This window comes from Talpa europaea (assembly GCF_964194135.1).
Source record: "Talpa europaea genome assembly, chromosome: 6".
Classification (NCBI taxonomy): domain Eukaryota; kingdom Metazoa; phylum Chordata; class Mammalia; order Eulipotyphla; family Talpidae; genus Talpa; species Talpa europaea.
The window spans coordinates 114,001,285-114,020,163 of NC_140072.1; the positions used below are offsets into that span (position 1 = coordinate 114,001,285).

An 18,879-nucleotide genomic window follows, 5' to 3' on the forward strand; every position below is an offset into this window, starting at 1 on the left:
GGGGTGAGAGGATTCACCAGAGACAGAGTGTGGAGCAGAACAGGTAGACTTACTGTAATACACTGCTGAGTGGAGCATGCAGTGAGACAGGAGAGGTCTGCTGCACCATGTGGATTGCTCCTTGGCCGGCCGGGGATCAACTCAATGTAGAGGCTGCGGATAGCTTCATAGTGCTGTGCTTAACCCCTTGCACCATCAGAGAGGCCCCAAATTGACTTTTTAAACTGATAAAATGTACACATTTACTTAGATTGATGTTGACTTTACCAAGGAATTTTTAGGTTTTTCTTCCCCTGACCCCTTACATGAAGTCACCCATAAATTACCTAAATGTAAATAAATTCCTTTCACCTCCTCACACTGAAATTGTTTTCTTACCTGACACTTTAGCCAAAAGACTTGTTCCACTCAATAAGTATTCAAATTCTTTCACTGTTGTTCATCTCTGTGATTATTTTGGTCTCTTTAAATTTCATCAAAGAACGATGCTGTGCTTATAGGGGTTTTAACTCATGAATGATTGGGTTATTGGCTTAGTTACTAGATTTTAAGATTATTAGAATAAATTTTTGGATAAATTACTAACAAATTCATAAATGTGGAAGCAGAGAAATAGATGGGAATGGAAACTGTTAAATTAAAGAACTGAGAATTATTTTACCCTTTTGAGGCCCATATGAAACGCCTGTAGAAGAAGTACTTCTTGCACAGTTGCTGACAAATAAATTTATCTCAATATTTATTTTACTAAGAATTAAGATAAATGAAAATGTTTAAGATGAAGAAAAATGATAGCTAGTTAGAGGAGAAAATTATAAAGCTGAGCAAATTCAGTCTTAGAGAAATTAAGCAAATTGTCACTTAAAAACATACAGCTTTGTGTTAGGACCAAAATCTCAGTCTAGCTCTGTCTGCTTTCTAATTGTATACTTGTAATAATTATGTTATACTGCCTCCCTATGTCCTATTCTGAATAAGGAGTAATTTTTCCTTAAATAATATAACTAAGGAAGAGCAAAAAAAGCAGCATAGAATGGTAGTTAAAAGTGGGTCTTTAATAAGTTGATAATTGTTGAAGCCAGGTGACATTTGTTAGAGAATTGTTATATTTTCTCCCTTCTTTTGAAATATTCCATAATAAAGTTGCTTTTTAAAAACAGATTTTGAAAGAGAATACAAGTTCTATTGATAGATGCGTGGATTCAAATCCAGCTAGTAGTTTTGAATTGGAGCAAGTCAACTAACTCTCTAAACCCCCTTTATCTGATAGAATGTTTTATAATAATAAAAATATGCCCCTATTGTACGGTATAGTACCGTAGCCACGTGTGGCTGTTGAGAATTTGAAATATAGCAATTGTTTCTGAGGAAGTGAATTTTTTATTTTATTTAAATTAATTTTAAATGCCACTGTGGCTGGTTAATTGCTATGGCATTACATAGTACAACTAGTCTTCTGATCTGTGAGATGAGAATGATATTCGCACAACTTAATAACCTAATTCATCTGGTTATTTTGAGTTTTAAATGATGTATTCTTTCTACTATGTATAGCGCTGTGCCTACACAATTATAAATGCTCTGTATGTGTTTGCTATTATTAGTATGTATTTTACTTTTAATAAATTTTTCTGTTGAAAATTGTCTTGAAAATGAGAACTAACACTTCTCAAATTATGTTGTTTAGATGAATATTAGAACTCCTTTAGTAACAGCAACAGTAATCATAAAAATGATGCCAATTATGGAATCAGGAATCAACTGCAAAAAGAACTTTGTGCTTAGACATGAGTCCTTTAAAGCTATCTTTATCTTATAAATTTATTGCCTGTTATTTTAGTAGATTCTGAACTAATATTTCACAGGATATGAAATCTTGCTCTTCATTGAAGCAACTACCTTATACAATGAAAAACTAAGGATCTTTCAGAAGTTTAATTATGGTCTTTGAGATGCTGTTGATGTACGGGGGTGTCAGGAATAAAATGAGTGAGGCCAGCAAAGACCGAGTCCACTCAGCAAGTCAGACACAGCAGGGTGTATTCAGACCTACCCACCGTCACCCCTACGCTAAGGAAGTGACATTTCACATACAGTAAAATTGTCCTGGACTTTGAATACTCATAAGCCTCATTTTTTTCCTCATGTTAAATATGTCTGTAAAATATAGATATTAATGTGAACAGCAAAGGCTAGTTGTGAAAATGAAGTGAAATAACATAAATAAAGCTTCAGACATAGAGGAGGAGCTCAGTAAATGTTACTTTCCTTCCTCTTGTCCTTCCTTAAATCAAAATTTAAACACAGAATGATGTCTCCAAAAAGATTAAGTGATAGGGTCCTTGACAATTCCTGTTCTTCTTTGTTTATTAAAGGTGTTTCTCTAGATTATACAATAAAAGTTCTTTAAAGAACTGAATAATCATTTTTCTTAGGAAATGAAGCAATGCCACTCTACTCCTTGCAGATTTAAGTAATTATACTATGTATTTAATGTCTAGAAAGGTTAGAGTAAATATGTACTGAAGTGAAATCATTATACACATGTTAAAAGCTAACATTTGAGATATCACTATTAACTGCTTTAAATTCCCCTATCATTAAAGTAATAATCCACTCTAAAAGTAGTACTGTTAACTCTCCTCTACAAAGTCACAAGAGACTGTCTGGGTTATATAGTTAGATCTATAGTTAAGAACTGAAGGAAGATTGGAAAGAGAATAATTAGCATAAATTTTCCATCCCTATTGTCAGTTCTTAGTTTATTCTTAACTAGAGGTTTAAGGGAAAAAAAACTACTTTGTCAACTTTTTTTGTAAGGCTAAGTCAGGATATATTGATCCAGGAAGTTAAGGAACAATATATCAGGAATATGTTTTCATATAGCAGGTGAAACAGAGCCATAAACATGAATTTCTGAGTAATAATTAACAGTGAATTGAACAATTATGGGTGTAATATACCATTCATGATAGATGTGCTTGTAAGATTTGTTTTGTAGTTGCTTTATGAGTCACTCTTAGAAGCTTTGTATTTTAAAGGTAAATTTCCACTGTTAGGAAATATTTCTTACAGAGGCTGAACTATTGAGCAATTACTTACATACTGAAAGAACACAGTGTATAATAATCATATTAAGTTATAGAGAGCCACATGTTGAAGGAAGTCTCCCTTGTTGTTTAAGAGGATATTAGACAGCTGAAATTTTGAAAATATATATCCTGGTGTTGGCCATGGTGTCCATACTGTTGGTGGCAAACAGTTGTCTTGCTCTGTAAGCCAATTTATCCACCCATCTTTTATTACATGTAATTATGGTTATTTTTGCTTTTTAAATTTGAAAAATTTCTTTATTCTGGAAAAAAAATTAAATGCTACATAAAAAACATTTTCTAAGAAATTACCCAGTCAGAGTCCTTTCATTTATCAGCATTTCCTTCCTTAGCATTTTATTTAATGTACTTGTTGGTATTGGAGAAAGGGGGAGAGAGAGAGAGAGAGAGTGTGTGTGTGTGTGTGTGTGTGTGATTACATGTACTGTGTGAGTGTGTTTATATACTTGTGTATGTGTGATATATGACATACATATGAACATATGGACATGAACACATCTGCTCCTTGAAAATACTTATTCCTATTTACTAGATATCTGTTTTAATTTTGAAAAATGTTTTATCTTCAAAGTGATTTTTGCAATAGATAGATTAAAGTCCTAGAATTACAAATCTGATCTTTACCATTTGGGGGTTCTGGCAGAACATGGCATTCAGTTTCTTTTATATCATTTAGTTCTTTTCAACTCCTTGGCACAGTAGGATCTCTGGCGCCTAACTCCAAAAGTCAATTTGTTTTTCTGCTGAGCTGCTTACCTTTATTGGCATTTAATTACTGTTTTCCTCCAAAGCCTGTTTTTCATCTGAATTAGTAATACTATATAGCATTTATGTAGAGTTTTATGTGTTCGATGCTTTATATAATCATCCATTAGATAATTCACATATCCCTTTGACATGCGTGAGTATTATTTTCTACTTTTACAGATGTGAAAACTCTGAGGTCCAGTGAGGTGGTCTGGTGGCGCTTTATAACACAGCTGAGTCAGTGGCACAGTTGAGAAATTAGAACTTTATCTAGTCTTTGTTCTCAAGACTAACTCAGCTCAAAGTCTGATGAGAATTTGGGGAAGTTCTCAGTTGCCAGAAAGGAAGAGAGTGGGTTTTTTCCTCTTAAACCCTAAGAATTTCTTGTTCTTCCAGGATACCAGTCCTTGGATTTAACGTAAAATTTCTGCCTAACATTTTTTGAATTGGTGACTTTCCACTTTCTTAAAGTATAACTTAAGACTTACCTTTTCAGCAAAACAATTCTCATTAAATTTACCTTCACAGATTTTGTTTTGACATTGAATGTTATGTTGCTTCAATTCATTGTTTCTTTTCTTCTTGTAGTGCTGGCTGAGTAGATTCATCTCAGTGGCTTTCAAAGAATATTTCATTTCATGGATCTAATTAATTTTTACATGTTGAATAATAATACTCCACAGAGCATAAGACAGACCTCAAATATTTATCTTTTAAAATATTTATATGTCCTTATGATTAGGCTTCTCATCCTTTCCTGTCAGAAATAGGTCATATCAAAGGGAAATTCACCATTTAGATGTAGAAATTGAAGATTAAACTAAGAATTTGGAGATAGAATTTTTCCCCAAGCTTACAGAGGTTAAATATGTGATTGACTTATCTAACTCAATTATATCCCTGATACGATGTGGTAAATTATAAAGCACTACTTTCAGTTTTAAAGATAAATGTTTTAATTAGACTTTTAGCCTCTTCAGTTTTATTTTTTTCTTGCATATACTTCTCTCTTTTTTTTTACCTTTTATGTAAGTCCAGTTCATCTTTTTACATTTCAGGAGTAAACAGCTACTTTTAAAACGTTAATATTATATCCATAGTAGGCAAGAAATTCTTCTCAGAAAGCAGGTCAGCTGCATTGTCAAATGATTATAAAAAGAGTCTTCACACAAAATAGCCACTGAATAAGTCAAATGTTGCAGTGACTAATCTGCTATCTTTATGGACCATAAATTTAATTTATTTTCGTTCAACCCACAAGTTTTACATTTTTTGTTTTCTATTTACTATTTATTAATTAAACTTACAAAAATTAAATGCCTTTTTAAAAGTGCTCTTTTTTTCCAGCAATTTAAATAAAGAAAAATCAGCTCTACTGCAGATGAAGAATCAAATGGCATTAGATTTAGAACAACTTCTCAATCATCGTGAGGTACTTTTTCCATTTTGTCATTAATTTTTACCACTTTAGGCTTTTGCAGAGCCCATGTTGGGTTAAGATTATTGGATCCCAGATGTCCCTGTCTATTATTGGTTCTAATACTGGTTTCTCAACTATGATCTGACCCTTTTTATTCAACTCATGATGTACTGCATACTTGATAAGTTATGTCTTACTCCTTACATATTTTGACTCTTTTTTGCCTGTTGTATATCTCATTTAATTTCCATATTACTTAATAATCATTTTGCTTTATCACTTTCCTTCACTAGATAATAAATCTCTTTACTGTATCTCTGTTATCATTGTATGCCAGGTGCTTAATGTACAATATTTATGTGGAACTTTAAAATCCATGAAGGTTATTTTTTACTTGTTCCTCATCAAGCATCAAGCTCAAAGAGCATCAACATTTAGAGTTAATATAATCCCCATTTTATGAAAGAATAAATGAGTTTTAAGAGGCTTGTCCAATGCCAATTAGTAACTAAGGGATAACTCTAGTTCTGTTTTCTTGTTTTTAGGTAATTTTTGAGTCTAATAGACATATAAGAAAAGTCACCATTTTTAGCTTACATTTCTGATTTTTGACTAATGCACACAATTGTGCAACATCACCACAATTAATGTATAAAATGGCTTTGTCATCCCAGAAAATTCCTTCATGTCCCCTTTGTAGTGACTGTTTTCCCCAACTCCAGCCCTAACAACCACTAATCTGTTTTCCATCCCTTATAGTGTTGGCTTTTCCAGCAAAAGGCATTACTCTTTTTCAAAATGTCATATAAGTGAAATTATTAGTGATCATCTTTTCAGTCTGGCTTTTTTTCACTTACCATAAAAAAGACTCAGCCACATGGTTGCAAGTATTAGTCATTTGTTCCTTTTTATTGCTAAGCAATATTCCATTATATGGTTGGAGAAGAGTTTATTAATCTGTTCACCAATTGATGGATATTTGAATTTTTTCCATTTAGAGGCATCTAAAATAAAGCTGCTGTAAATAATTGTCTCTCTGTTTTTGTGTAAATATGTTTTCATTTCTCTTAGTAAATATACAGGAGGATTGCTGGGTCATATGGAGAGTGTATGTCTAACTATATAAGAAAGTACCAAACTGTTTTCCAAAGTGACAGTAGCATTTACAGCCCACTGGCAATGAATGAGTGTTCCAGCTGCTCTCTATCTTTGCCAGCAGTTACAATAGAGCCTAGTTTTTTTTAATCCAACACATATTTTTCCACTGAACTATCACTGCCTTGTCTTAGCCATGTTTTTACCATTTTGTTATCAAATGTACCAAATGCTCAAAACAGATTATTGCTGTATGAGTACCCTGAAGACATTGTTTCCTAGTCTGGGAAAGATATATAGGGTATTTGGGAAGAAATTGTTGGAAGGATCTTATTGGTAGAGATAACTGGGGAATATTTTACTTGAAGCAGTTCAAAGGTACATATCCTAGAAATGGTGTCGAGAATTTGGGGAATTGTCTCTATTTTACAAACGGTCTTTGGAGTGAGCTCTCTTAACAGTGGTATTTTTACATGATGAATGAAAAGGATAAGAAGATATCACTGGATGACTTTTAGGTAGATAAGTAGATTAACAACAGGTTCAAGCTCAGAAAAGCTTCTCTGAGTGTTTTTATTCTTTTTCCTGAATTCCAGCATTCCAGGCCTTATCTGCTATTACATACTTCCTAGGATTCTACCTTCAAACAATTGTTTCTTCACTATGGAAGCCTGATTTATTTACTACATGGATTTTCACAAATGTTCTTAAAATTGAATATTTAAGAGATAGTAACTACAGATATCTGTTTAGTCATACCGTACTTTTATTTTCATAATGCTGAATAACAAGTATTTTTTTCAGAATGGCAATTTTCATTTGATTTTAGAGGATTATGCTAGATTCTAAAAATATATGAGAAAGTATGTATTTTGTACATCATACTTGAATAATCAAATCATTCATGAGTCCAAATAAAAACTAAAAGTTTTATTTGGTGGATTAATAATTGTGAATAGGTTTAGGAGAAAATATGTTTAAACAAGAAGATTAAAGCTAGCAAGATGAAACTACTCATGTAAACCGCCCACCTCCCACTACGTGGCATCAATTCACATGGATGCATATCTAATTAAATACTTGTCATTTATCTTAGCCATTAATTTATAGACATGTTAGATTTATAGCCAGATAGTTTAGAAATGCTAGTGAAAGCAAAAAATATGTGAACTTACTAAATAATACATTGTTGGAGGCATAAGGGAGTCCTTGGATGAGGAATGAAAAAAATGAGTGTGTGATGCTATGTATATGAAGAATATTAAACAAAAGAAGAATGAATGTTCATTCATTAAGTTCAAAATATCAATATTTTTGAACTTAATTAATCAATCTTCAAGGATCCAATGAATAAATGCCCATACGTAATACTCTTAAATATCAAAAAGTAATAAATTTAGTTAATTTTATTTATTAATTTATTTAGAAGATTGATTTTTTTATACAGTCAGAAGCGGGGGAGGGTGAGAAAATTCACCAGAGCCAGAGCCGGGAGCAGAGCAGGCAGAAGGACCAAAGTACACTGCTGAGGGGAGCAGCAGATGGCAGGAGAGGTCTGCGCGCCATGTAGGACCCTCCTCCAGTGGCCGGGGAGCAGCTGGGGATCGAACCGGCGCTGCAGAGGCTGCGGGCAGCTTCACCACCCAGCGCTCAACCGCTGTGCCACCGGGGAGGTCCTAATTTTATTTTTTTAAGATTTATTTATTTATGCGTACAAGAACTGGGGTGTAGGCCACATGTGCAGAGGGTGACAGGATTCACCAGAGGCAGAGTGGGGAGCACTGGTGGATCTACTGAGATACACTAGATCCGCCTGTAATTAAATTTAAATAATCCAACATTCTGACTTTTCTTAGTGTCAAATATCCAAAGGTAACTTTCTTCTTTTTTAAGCTAAGTAAAAATGATTGTTTAATAAAACAAACCTGATACAAGTGCTTAATCTTTTCCAAGAAATAGTTTAAGAACTTGCCCAGCATGTCCAGATGCAGAAGTAAACACAAACTGCTTTTGCGGAAGGAGAGCCGGGATCCAGGAAAATGATGACCGTTCCCTTGAACTATGAGTCCACGGAATTAATTTATTCATTTTACGACTTGAGGATCAAGTGCTTGTTATAGCCAACTAATATCAATTGGATAAGCATAACTCTGATAAATATAATGTTTTGAAGTGAAAACCAGGGCCTACACCAAAGCCAGGCAAGCAAGACACGTAGAACACAAAATGTAGGACTTACCCACAGTCAGGCATGCTTAGCACAGGGTTGGCACCTCAGGTGGGAAAATATCTAAGTCATTGCTTTAAATGGCTAAATTTTCTCAGTTTAAATTAGTGCTTATTAAGGAGACCAAGTGAACATTTTAAAGGTTTTCTTTTTTCTTTTTGCACTTGACAACTCTGGCTCTGTGTACTTAGTTCTGATATGCTGGTGGTCATATAATGACGGTGGTGGTGTAATAGAATTGACATCACTAACTCATTTACATAGTTTTCAAGTATGTATTAAAAAAAGAAAGGGGATAATTCTAATTTGACAATTCTAGTACATTTGGGGTATGGCCACAGAGTGCTTTTATTTTCTATGTTAGTATTGGCTCAAATTATTTTTTTTTAAATTTATTTACTTATGCATACAAGAACTGGGGTATAGGCCAGAGGTATGTGGGAATAAGAGGATTCACCAGAGACAGAGTGGGGAACAGATTGACTCACAGATTGATTGAAGTACACTGCTGAGGGGAGCAGCGGGTGAGTCAGGGGAGGTCTGCTGCACCATGTGGGTCACCCCCTGGCTGGGGGGACCGAACTCATATGCAGTGGCTGCAGATAGCTTCATAATGCTGCATCTTAACCCTTTGTGCCACCAGGGAGGCCCCTTAGCTCATATTACCTTAAAAGTAACTCCTGTCATGTTCAGCTGGTATCTAAAAATTTCTAGGAGTGACAAAAATCAATATTAACCTCTTTTTCTATAAGTTTTTAGCATGTATACATTAAAAATGGTCACTTATATTTGGAATTATGAATGGTGATTAGGTACATTTTATTCTCAACCTCAGAGGTTCAAGATCATTCCCTTTACAGAAAATCAAAACAAAATCTGTTGTCATCTTTGTTTGGTGAAATTACTTAAGGGAGTCTACTAAGTACTTCCATTTATATTTCATAATTTAGTTTTTACAGTAGTACACTTAGATAAATATCATTTCCTCCCCCCCCCCTTTTACAGATGAAACTGATGCTGATAAGAGTTAAGTAACTCAACCATGATTATATACTTTCTGTCAAAACTACAAGTGCAGGGCCTCTCTGGTGGCGCAAGGGGTTAAGATGCAACCTATGAAGCTCTCCACAGCCTCTCCAAAATGAGTTTGATTCCCCGGCCGACCAGGGAACTACCCACATGGCGCAGCAGACCTCTCCTGACTCACCCACTGCTCCCCTCAGCAGTGTACTTCGGTCAATCTGCCTGTTCTGCTCCCCACTCTGTCTCTGGTGAATCCTCTCACCCCAACACCTCTGACCTGTACCCCAGCTCTTGTATGCATAAATAAATAAATCTTTAAAAAAATAAAACTACAGGTTCTTTTTTTCCCCCTGAAACAAAAACTTATGCTCTTTCTCCTTAGTCCCATTTAGACAAAAATATCATAGCAAATTATCACTTACATTAGTTCCAGGAAAATTTTTGCCTCTATATATGAACTTATAGTCTTCCTTTCTGTCAGAAAATGAGAACTGTGTAATTTAATGTTTCTGTTTTGTCTTAGTTGCCAGAAAACACAAAGATGTTATAATTTCCATTTTTTCTCTTTCATTTTTGAAACCTCAGAATCACTTTTTCTATTTCCTTCAAGTGGGTTAAAATCACTCATATTCAGACTTCTTATGTGTAAGAATATGAAATGTAACAAATATAAATCTTAATTAGATAAAAAGGAAGCAAAGAAAAAGATGAACTGACAGAATTTCACTCTTAGATCACAGTAGTAAGATTTCAAAGTAAACATTCAGTTTTCATTATAAGAAATGAGTCTTGTCATTTTTTACCTTTTTATCCTCTTGTAGTTACCATAATGAAATAAGATTTGTTAATCACCTTTGGAAATTCTAATTCTGCTTTTCTTTGTATATATTTCATCATGTGTCCTTCAAATATAAACTTTCAAAGTAAGAAAAGTATTTTTAATCTGCCAAATACCTAAAAGAACAGTGAGTATAAATTTAAGAGGCTGTTCTCATTTCTTTTGAAGCTGTAGTAAGGGCCATGGTAAGAACCTCACTTAGGGAGCTATTCCAGTATTTCAGCAAGCTATAGTATCTTGAACTAGACTGGTGATCATGGTGTCCAACAAAATTTGACCAAAAGCAACTTAGGGCCTCCCTGGTGGTGCAGTGATTAAAGTCTCGGCACTATCAAGTTATTGCCAGATACTGTGGCATGAGTTCAACCCCCGGCTGGGGAGCTACCCACATGGCACAGCAGACCTCTCCTGACTTGCCCACTGCTACCCTCAGCAGTGTTTTTCAGAAGATCTGCCTGTTCTGTTACCTACTCTGTCTCTGGTGAGTACTCTCACCCCCTGCACCTCTGGCCTACACCCCAGTTCTTGTGTGCATAAATAAATAAAGAAAAAATCTTTAAAGAAAAAAACAACTTAGAAAGTAGAATCATGGACCTTGGTGACTGATTGGATTTAGGGAACAAAGAAGAGGCTCAGGGTTTGGTTTGTGTCCCAGGTTAATAGTGATGTTCCCATGAACATGGGAGGAATAGGTTTGGAGAAGAAGAGTTCAAGAAAATATCTAATACTTCTAGGAGAGAGTTTAATATGTAGGTACTAGGGCCTCCCTAGTGGTGCAAGGGGTTAAGACGCAACCTATGAGCTATCTGCAGCCTCTGCAGCATGAGTTCGTTCCCTGGCCAGGGAGCTACCCTCATGGTGCAGCAGACCTCTCCTGTCTCGCCTGCTGCTCCCCTCAGCAGTGTATTTCAGTAGATAGTCCTGTTCTGTTCCCCACTTTGTCTCTGGTGAATCCTCTCCCCCAACCCTACCTCTGGCCTGTACTCCAGTTCTTGTGTGCATAAATAAATAAATCTTTTTAAAAAATAAATAAAATGTAGGTACTAGAACTCAAGAAAGAGAACTCATCTGAAGGTAGAGTTTTGAGTCACAGCAAATCCATGTAAAGACAGACAGCTTTACATGGAAACAGATTAAAAGTATGGAATAAGACCAGAGAAAAACGAAGGACAGAATCTTGACAAGTACCAACATTTAAGGAATGGGTAAAGGATGAAGCACTTACAACAAAGAGTGAGGAGCAGTCAGAGAAGTGGCAGGAACACCAGGAGGAGGAGAGTCATTGGACCCAGAAAGACCAGTCAGAAGGGAGGGCGTTGGAGTTGTTCACAGTGGTATTGTTGTAGAGCAACCCCGATACAAAACGGGGTGCCTGACTGTGGGTCCTCACCCGCATGCTGAAAAGGACTTATCAATGCTCTACTGCAGGCACATGCGAGAAAGGTTAATAAAAGGTTTATTTACAAGGGAAGGGGAAATGAGGAAATGTACAGCTCAGGGAGAAAAGTGGGAGACAAAGTTTTAAATGAGTCCTACCCGATCCGCCGATCAGGAATCCCAAAATGGCACTCTGAGAGCTGGCCGCCAGCCAGGAGCAGTGAAGCCAGGAGGCGAGCCATAGCCAGCCCCCCAAGGCCCACGTGTTTGGTTTTTATATCCAACCTGGCTGCTTAACTCCACCCTCAGGTCCCAGCCACCTTCCCTTTGGTGGTGATGGGATTTGTCTTTCCCAATATCCTGATGGCTTTAGACTGGAGTGGGGGTGGAGTCCACAAAGCCTGCATGGGATTAACTCAGGACATCCTTTCCCCCTAACAGTATGGATTGTCAAGGGGCCAGGTCAAACAGAAATTAAAAAAAGAAAGTGTCCTTTGGATTTAACCAGATGCTAAAGCAGTTTCACTGATGCTAAAAAGCAGATTACCATGAACTGATGAATGAGTGAAAGTTGAGAAGTAGGAAAAATGGATATGTGAGTAAGAGAATATAGGGTGATCATGGAGGGAGGGAGCATGTCAAAGGCTTTATCTCCCAAGGTTGAATAGTGTTCAGTTTAGTTGGTGACAGGAATGGATCAGATAGATTCTGAATGAGCAAAAGACAGAAAAGATAATTCAACACAAAAGACCCAAGTAATGAGATTTAACTTTAGACAGGAGGGGCATTTTTTCCATTATGAAGAGTAGAAGTAAAGATTATGTTAATATAAAAGTAAATAAAAATAGGGGCCTCTCTGGTGTACTAGTTAAGATTATGTTAAGATAAAAGCAAATAAAAATAGGGGCCTCCCTGGTGTCCTAGTGGTTAAGTCTCAGCGCTATCACCACTAAGGCCTGAGTTTGATCCCCCACATGGCGCAGCATACCTCTCCTGTTTTGCCCACTGCTCCCCTTAGCAGTGTATTTCAGTGGCTCTGCCTGTTCTGTTCCCCATTGTTTCTCTGATGAATCCTCTCTCACACACACCCCTCCCCCCAGTACCTCTTGCCTACACCCAAGTTCTTGTACACGAAAATAAATAAAATAAAAATCTTACAATAAAGAAATAATTCTTTTTTAAAAAGTAAATAAAAATAGATTTGGTGATAGGAATTTAGCATATTCCCATCTAATGGTGTTTTCTAATGAGAAGAGTCATGATAGGGTCAGAGTTTTAAGGAAAATAGAATTTTGAAAGAGCTACATAATAAATAAGCCACCTTGTACATTACAGAAGCATAGAATAATTGCTAAGTTGAAATGTCTTATATTTACTGTAGTACCATGCTGTGTAATTTTTCTATAACTACACTCAGCTTTTTTGGTATAAATATGGAGAAGATGCTAGACGGATTCAGAATTCCATTCTGTTTCTATTATATGTGTGTGTGTGTATAAATATATATATATATTCAGCTCTCTCATTAAATTAAGACTGGAATTACCCTTATATGCCTTTCATCATCTATATTTTGAAGTACTGTAGAAAAGCCGATAGTTAGCCAGACAAGATGGGTTCAAAACACAGCACTGCTACTTAATAGCTAGGAATTCCTGGGGCAGTAATTTCACCCCTCTAAACTCAGTTTCCTCATGTATAAATAAAGGTATCATCTACTTTACAGGTTTGTATGAGAATTAAAATAATCTAGTAACATTCCTAGCCTGTAACAGTAACTCAAGGAATGTAGCTCGTTTCCTCCTTTTCTTCCCTTTCAAGAGTCTGTTCAAATGTTAATCTATTCTTTGAAGGCTTCCCTAATTCACAGAGAAAATTTTATTCTTTTTTTCCATAATTCAAAAAATATTTCTATTAATGTTCATATTACTGTCATAATCATGCATCTGGTTTTCCCTATAGAGAACCTAGTTCTTTGTATATTAGCCTTTAGCATAGCATTTAGCACATAATACACAATTGACAGAATTGGTTAGTTTGACTAATTATGGTCATTTCCAGTCTTCAATAATAATTGCATAGAAGGTGCCAAATAGAATAATGAAACAGAGTTTTAAAAAATAGCCTTTAATATACCCTTATTCACTTTTCTCAAAAAAAAAGTTACTGATAACTGTTATTTCAACTAAAAAAGTATACAAGCCCTCCTACAGCCAAGAGCAATTTCAGGGAACTTATTTGAAAAAGCCAATAGTTGTCATATCTGAAGAGTTTGTTTGGAATAGAACTATTTCTAAAACCCTAAGCATGGAAGCTGTGGCCACAGCAACCTCTGCAGGTATTCCTCTAAGGAATAATGTATATTTGTGGAACATAAGACATCTGTTTCTAAGACCAAGATACCTTCCACCCTTTCACTCAGCATTTCTGTCAATACGATCAGATATTTCAGTTAGTATTTAACCCAAATTAACCAAGCGCTCCTTACTAAGTACCTAGAATATGCAAGGCCCCACACTTGTCTAAATTTTGGACTAACTCCCATTTACCCCAGATAAACTTGCCTCTTACTGCAGTCTGTGTTACTTAACAAAAAAAGAAAACAAACCCTGCAGTAAGCCAGGTTTCTTAAAAGTGAAGTCACAGTATAATTATCATTCTTTTATGATATGTTTATGTTCCAGGATTCTAACTTGTATGTTCTTTGTGATTTCTCGGAAAGTTTCAGGGACATTTCAGCATCACAAGTGCCCCTTAGGCAATCCACTTCATGAAGGGTTCAAATAAATTACATACTTCTATATATGTGTCATTCTTTTTGTTTCATTCTTAACTGTTTTGAAATTTCTTAAGAATACCTTTTTACATGTTTTTCTCATACACCTATGTAGTTAAATTTTACAGTCAGCATGACTAAAAAGAAATCCCTAAGTGCGTAAGGTAATTTCTCTTTAAATGAAGATATAATTATTTCTCAGATTCAAACATTTCTCATCCTAGTGGTGCCCTTCAAGTTAAAATGTGCTTTTATTTGCTGGAGACAGACAGTATTTTAGTGAAAGCCTAAAACACACATACAGTATGGCATCCATTTCCCTGTAAAATTTTGGAATACTTATTTTTTCCATATGAAGAAATTTAGGAAGTAAATTATTGCCCAAAGTCCTCAGTGCAAATGTTGGATTTTTTAATATTTTAAATATGGTAGAAACAAACCTATTGTGGCTTCACAAAATCCTTCTCATGAAGGCGCTGAAAGTAAAGAAGGGGCCCCTGCTCCTCCCAGAGCTGAAGCAAAGCAAAAGGTTTGAAGACCAAGAAAGTAGTGCTGAGGGGCCTCCCTGGTGGCTCAAGAGGTTAAGCACAGCACTGTGAAGCTGTCCTGTCCACAGCCTCTGCAACATGAGTTCGAGTCCCTGCCAGCCAGGGAGCTACCCATGGCGCAGCAGACCTCTCCTGTCTCGCCCACTGCTCCCCTCAGCAGTGTATTTCATCAGTCTGCCTGTTCTGTTCCCCACTCTGTCTCTGGTGAATCCTCTCACCCCCACACACCTCTGGCCTGTACCCCAGTTTTTGTATGCATAAATAAATTTTTTTTTAGATTTATTTATACGAGAGCTGGGGTACGGGTCAGAGGCGCAGGAGGGTGAGAGGACTCACCAGAGACAGAGTGAGGAACAGAACAGGCAGATGGACCGAAAGCATTGCTGAGGGGAGTAGCGGGAGAAACAGGAGAGGTCTGCAGCGCCATGTGGGTATCTCCCTGTCCAGCCAGGAATTGAACCCAAGCTGCAGTGGCTGCAGACAGCATTATAGAGCTGCGCTCAACCCGCTGCACCACCGGGGAGGCCCCAAAAACAGTGCTGAAAGCTGTCCACAGCCACAAGACAAAGAAGATCCATATATCACCCACCTTTTGGAGACCCAAGACACGGCAAGTCCGAAGGCAACCAAAATATCCTCAGAAGAGTGCTCCAGGAGAAACAAGCCTGACCACTAAGCCATCATCAATTTCCCTCTGACCCCTGAGTCAACTGTGAAGAAGAGAACAAAGAATAGCACACTCGTGTTTATTGTGGATGTCAAGGCCAACAAGCACCAGATCAAACAGCCTGTGAAGATGCTCTGTGACACTAATGTGGCCAAGGTTAACACCCTGATCAGACCTGGTAGAGAAAAGAAGGCATAAGTTTTACGGGTTCCTGACTGTGATTTTTTGTATGTTGCCAACAAAATCGGGGTCATCTAAACTGAGTCCAACTGGCTAATTATAAATAGAATTTTTCACCATTAAAATAAAAAAGAAACAAGGGCCTCCCTGGTGGCGCAGGTGGTTGAGCGTAATGCTGTGAAGCGGTCCGCAGCCCCTGCAGCATGGGTTCAATCCCAGCCGCCCAGGGAGATACCCCCATGGCATGGCAGACCTCTCCTGGCCCGCCTGCTGTTCCCCTCAGTGGTGTATTTCAGTCAGTCTGCCTGTTCTGTTCCCTGCTCTGTCTCTGGTGAATCCTCTCACCTTTCTGCACATCTGGCCTGTACCCCAGTTCTTGTATAGGTGAATAAATCTTTAAAAATAAATAAATAAATAATAAAATAAAAAAGAAACAAACGTGTTGTATAGCAGTCTATAATAATATCTAGCGGGTTTTTTTAATTTATTTATTTATGCATACAAGAACTGAGGTACAGGCCAGAAGTGCAGGAGTGAGAGGATTCATCAGAGACAGAGCAGGGAACAGAGCAGGCAGACTGACGGAAATACACTGCTGAGGGGAGCAGCAGGTATGTCAGGAGGGGTCTGCTGCACTATGTGGGTAGCTCCCTGGCTGGGTCTTGAACTCATGCTGCAGTGGCTGTGGATAGCCTCGTAGGTTGCATCTTAACCCCTTGCGCCACCAGGGAGGTCCTGTAGAGTTTTTATAACCTCTTTGTACTGGAAAATTTTGAAAGCCTTCAGATCAGTTTGTTATACCACTATACTTAGGGATAAGTTCTGATTACTTTCAACCATGTGTATCTGGGAGTAAGGAAACAGGGAAAGGAAAAGTTTTCAAATGATCCCTCAAACTGAGAGAGGTGGCCTTTTACTTGTGCCTTCTAGAATTCAAGAAAGCGTTAAGGTTTTCCCCAAAATAGGTAATTTTCATGAAAGACACTTGAATTTCTTTTTTTTTTTTAAAGATTTATTTATTTATGCATACAAGAACTGGGGTACAGGCCAGAAGTATGGGGGGTGAGAGAGAATTCACCAGAGACAGAGTGGGGAGCAGAACAGGCAGATTGACTGGAATACACTGCTGAGGGGAGCAGCGAGCGAGTCAGGAGAAATCAGCTGGGCCATGTGGGTGGCTCCCTGGTGCGGGATTGAACTCGTGCTGCAGTGGCTGCTGATTGCTTCATGGGTTGTATCTTAATCCCTTGTGCCACCATGGAGGCCCCTTGAATTTCTTTTAGATTGTAATATTTGGATGTGTTTATGTGGATTTGTACAGAACTTCGTAGCAGAACTAAGTCTTTTTCGTAAATATTTTGGCTGCTGCTTTAATCATTTCATCTTTAAAATTAAAAATATCTTTGTTTTGTATCTCTACACGTAAGACTTGCGTGTGAAGCAATAAAATATCTCATCATCAGAAATATTTTATCTTTGTATATATGCCCTTTTAACTTTTCCACGTCACATTTTCACATCTATTCTGTATTGTATAGACCTGTCATTTATAATTTTTTTAAAGAATGAAATGTGTATTTTTCCCACTGTATGTTAGAAATTTGGCATGTTTTCTTTTAAATAGTAAATACACTTGTCTGACCTTTCTTTTTATCAGTAAGGAAACAATAAATGACCTCTTGCCATCATTTCTGACCTATTTTTATGACTCTTAGAATTATAGCCGTTTATAACAAACAGACAATTCTAGAACATAAGACACACACAAAACAAACTGCAAAGCTATAAAATCTGGAAATGTGTGGTGGCAGGAGAGAACAGTGATATGATATAATTATGTCATAATTCTGTTAGGTACCATGTTGGCAATTTGTTCGACATAAACTAAAGTCACTGATCACATATCAAGGAACAAACACTGACAGGTGAGGAATACAACATGGAGAAAGTAAAGGCCTGGAGTGAGTCATGTTCTAGAAACCAGTGCTCAGAATGGAGGATTGACTTCTACATTCTGATGTTGGTGAAAACCAGCAAAAATATGTATCAAAACTTAGCAGATTATAAAATACCAAATGCCAGGAACTAGATGTTATAGAAGGGAAAGCCAAACAACAATTGGATGTGAATACCAGAAGCAGAAAGCAAAGCAGCCAGAAGTCCAAGGTACTATTCAATAATCAGAATAGCTAAGGGGCTGGCACAAACCAAGTAGAACAGAATCCAGGTGCCACACCTCTATTTCCCCTTAACAGTGGCTGTAGAGAGCTTCCCTGGTGGCGCAGTGGGGTTAAGACACAACCTGTGAAGCTATCCACAGCCACTGCAGCATGAGTTCGATCCCCAGCCAGGGAGCTGCCCACATGGCACAGCATATCTCTCCTGGCTCACCTGCTGCTGCCTTCAGCAGTGTATTTCTGTCAATCTGCCTGTTCTGCTCCCCACTCTGTCTCTGGTGAATCCTCTCACCCCTCATACTTCTGGCCTGTACCCCAGATCTCGTATGCATAAATAAATAAATAAATCTTTAAAAAAAAAAAACAAAACCAATGGCTGTAGATTTCAAGAAAGGAGCCTACTTTATTGTGTTCTTGTTAGTTTCCTCTACCTGGGTCACTGTTAAGAATGACCTTAAGTTTCCAAAAGAATGTTTCATGTGATTAGTTATGCCCCCTAGGCTATGACTGCACAGTTGACATTCATGTAAACACTTGAACTCTCACTAAGTTTTCAGTGAGAGATAGCGTGGGACTCCAGAAATGTTTGTCATCTTAAATACATTAGAGAAGGAGCAGATAGGCCTTATTCTGTTGTACTCTCTTCTTTATTCTGTTCTAGACCCAAACTTTGAATGCTGGGAGATATTCT

The 18,879-nt window shown here is 37.1% G+C and overlaps 1 protein-coding gene across 1 annotated transcript in view; it reads left to right on the forward strand.

The window, feature by feature from the left end:
- PIBF1 (progesterone immunomodulatory binding factor 1) overlaps positions 1 to 18,879 on the forward strand; it is a gene marked incomplete at both ends in the record, with an annotated part of 161,289 nt that overhangs the window by 131,151 nt on the left and 11,259 nt on the right. Inside the window, one exon of the mRNA XM_084235697.1 lies at positions 5,208 to 5,292. Within this exon, the coding sequence (XP_084091823.1) occupies positions 5,208 to 5,292 (85 nt within the window). The remainder of the gene's footprint in view (positions 1 to 5,207; positions 5,293 to 18,879) is intronic.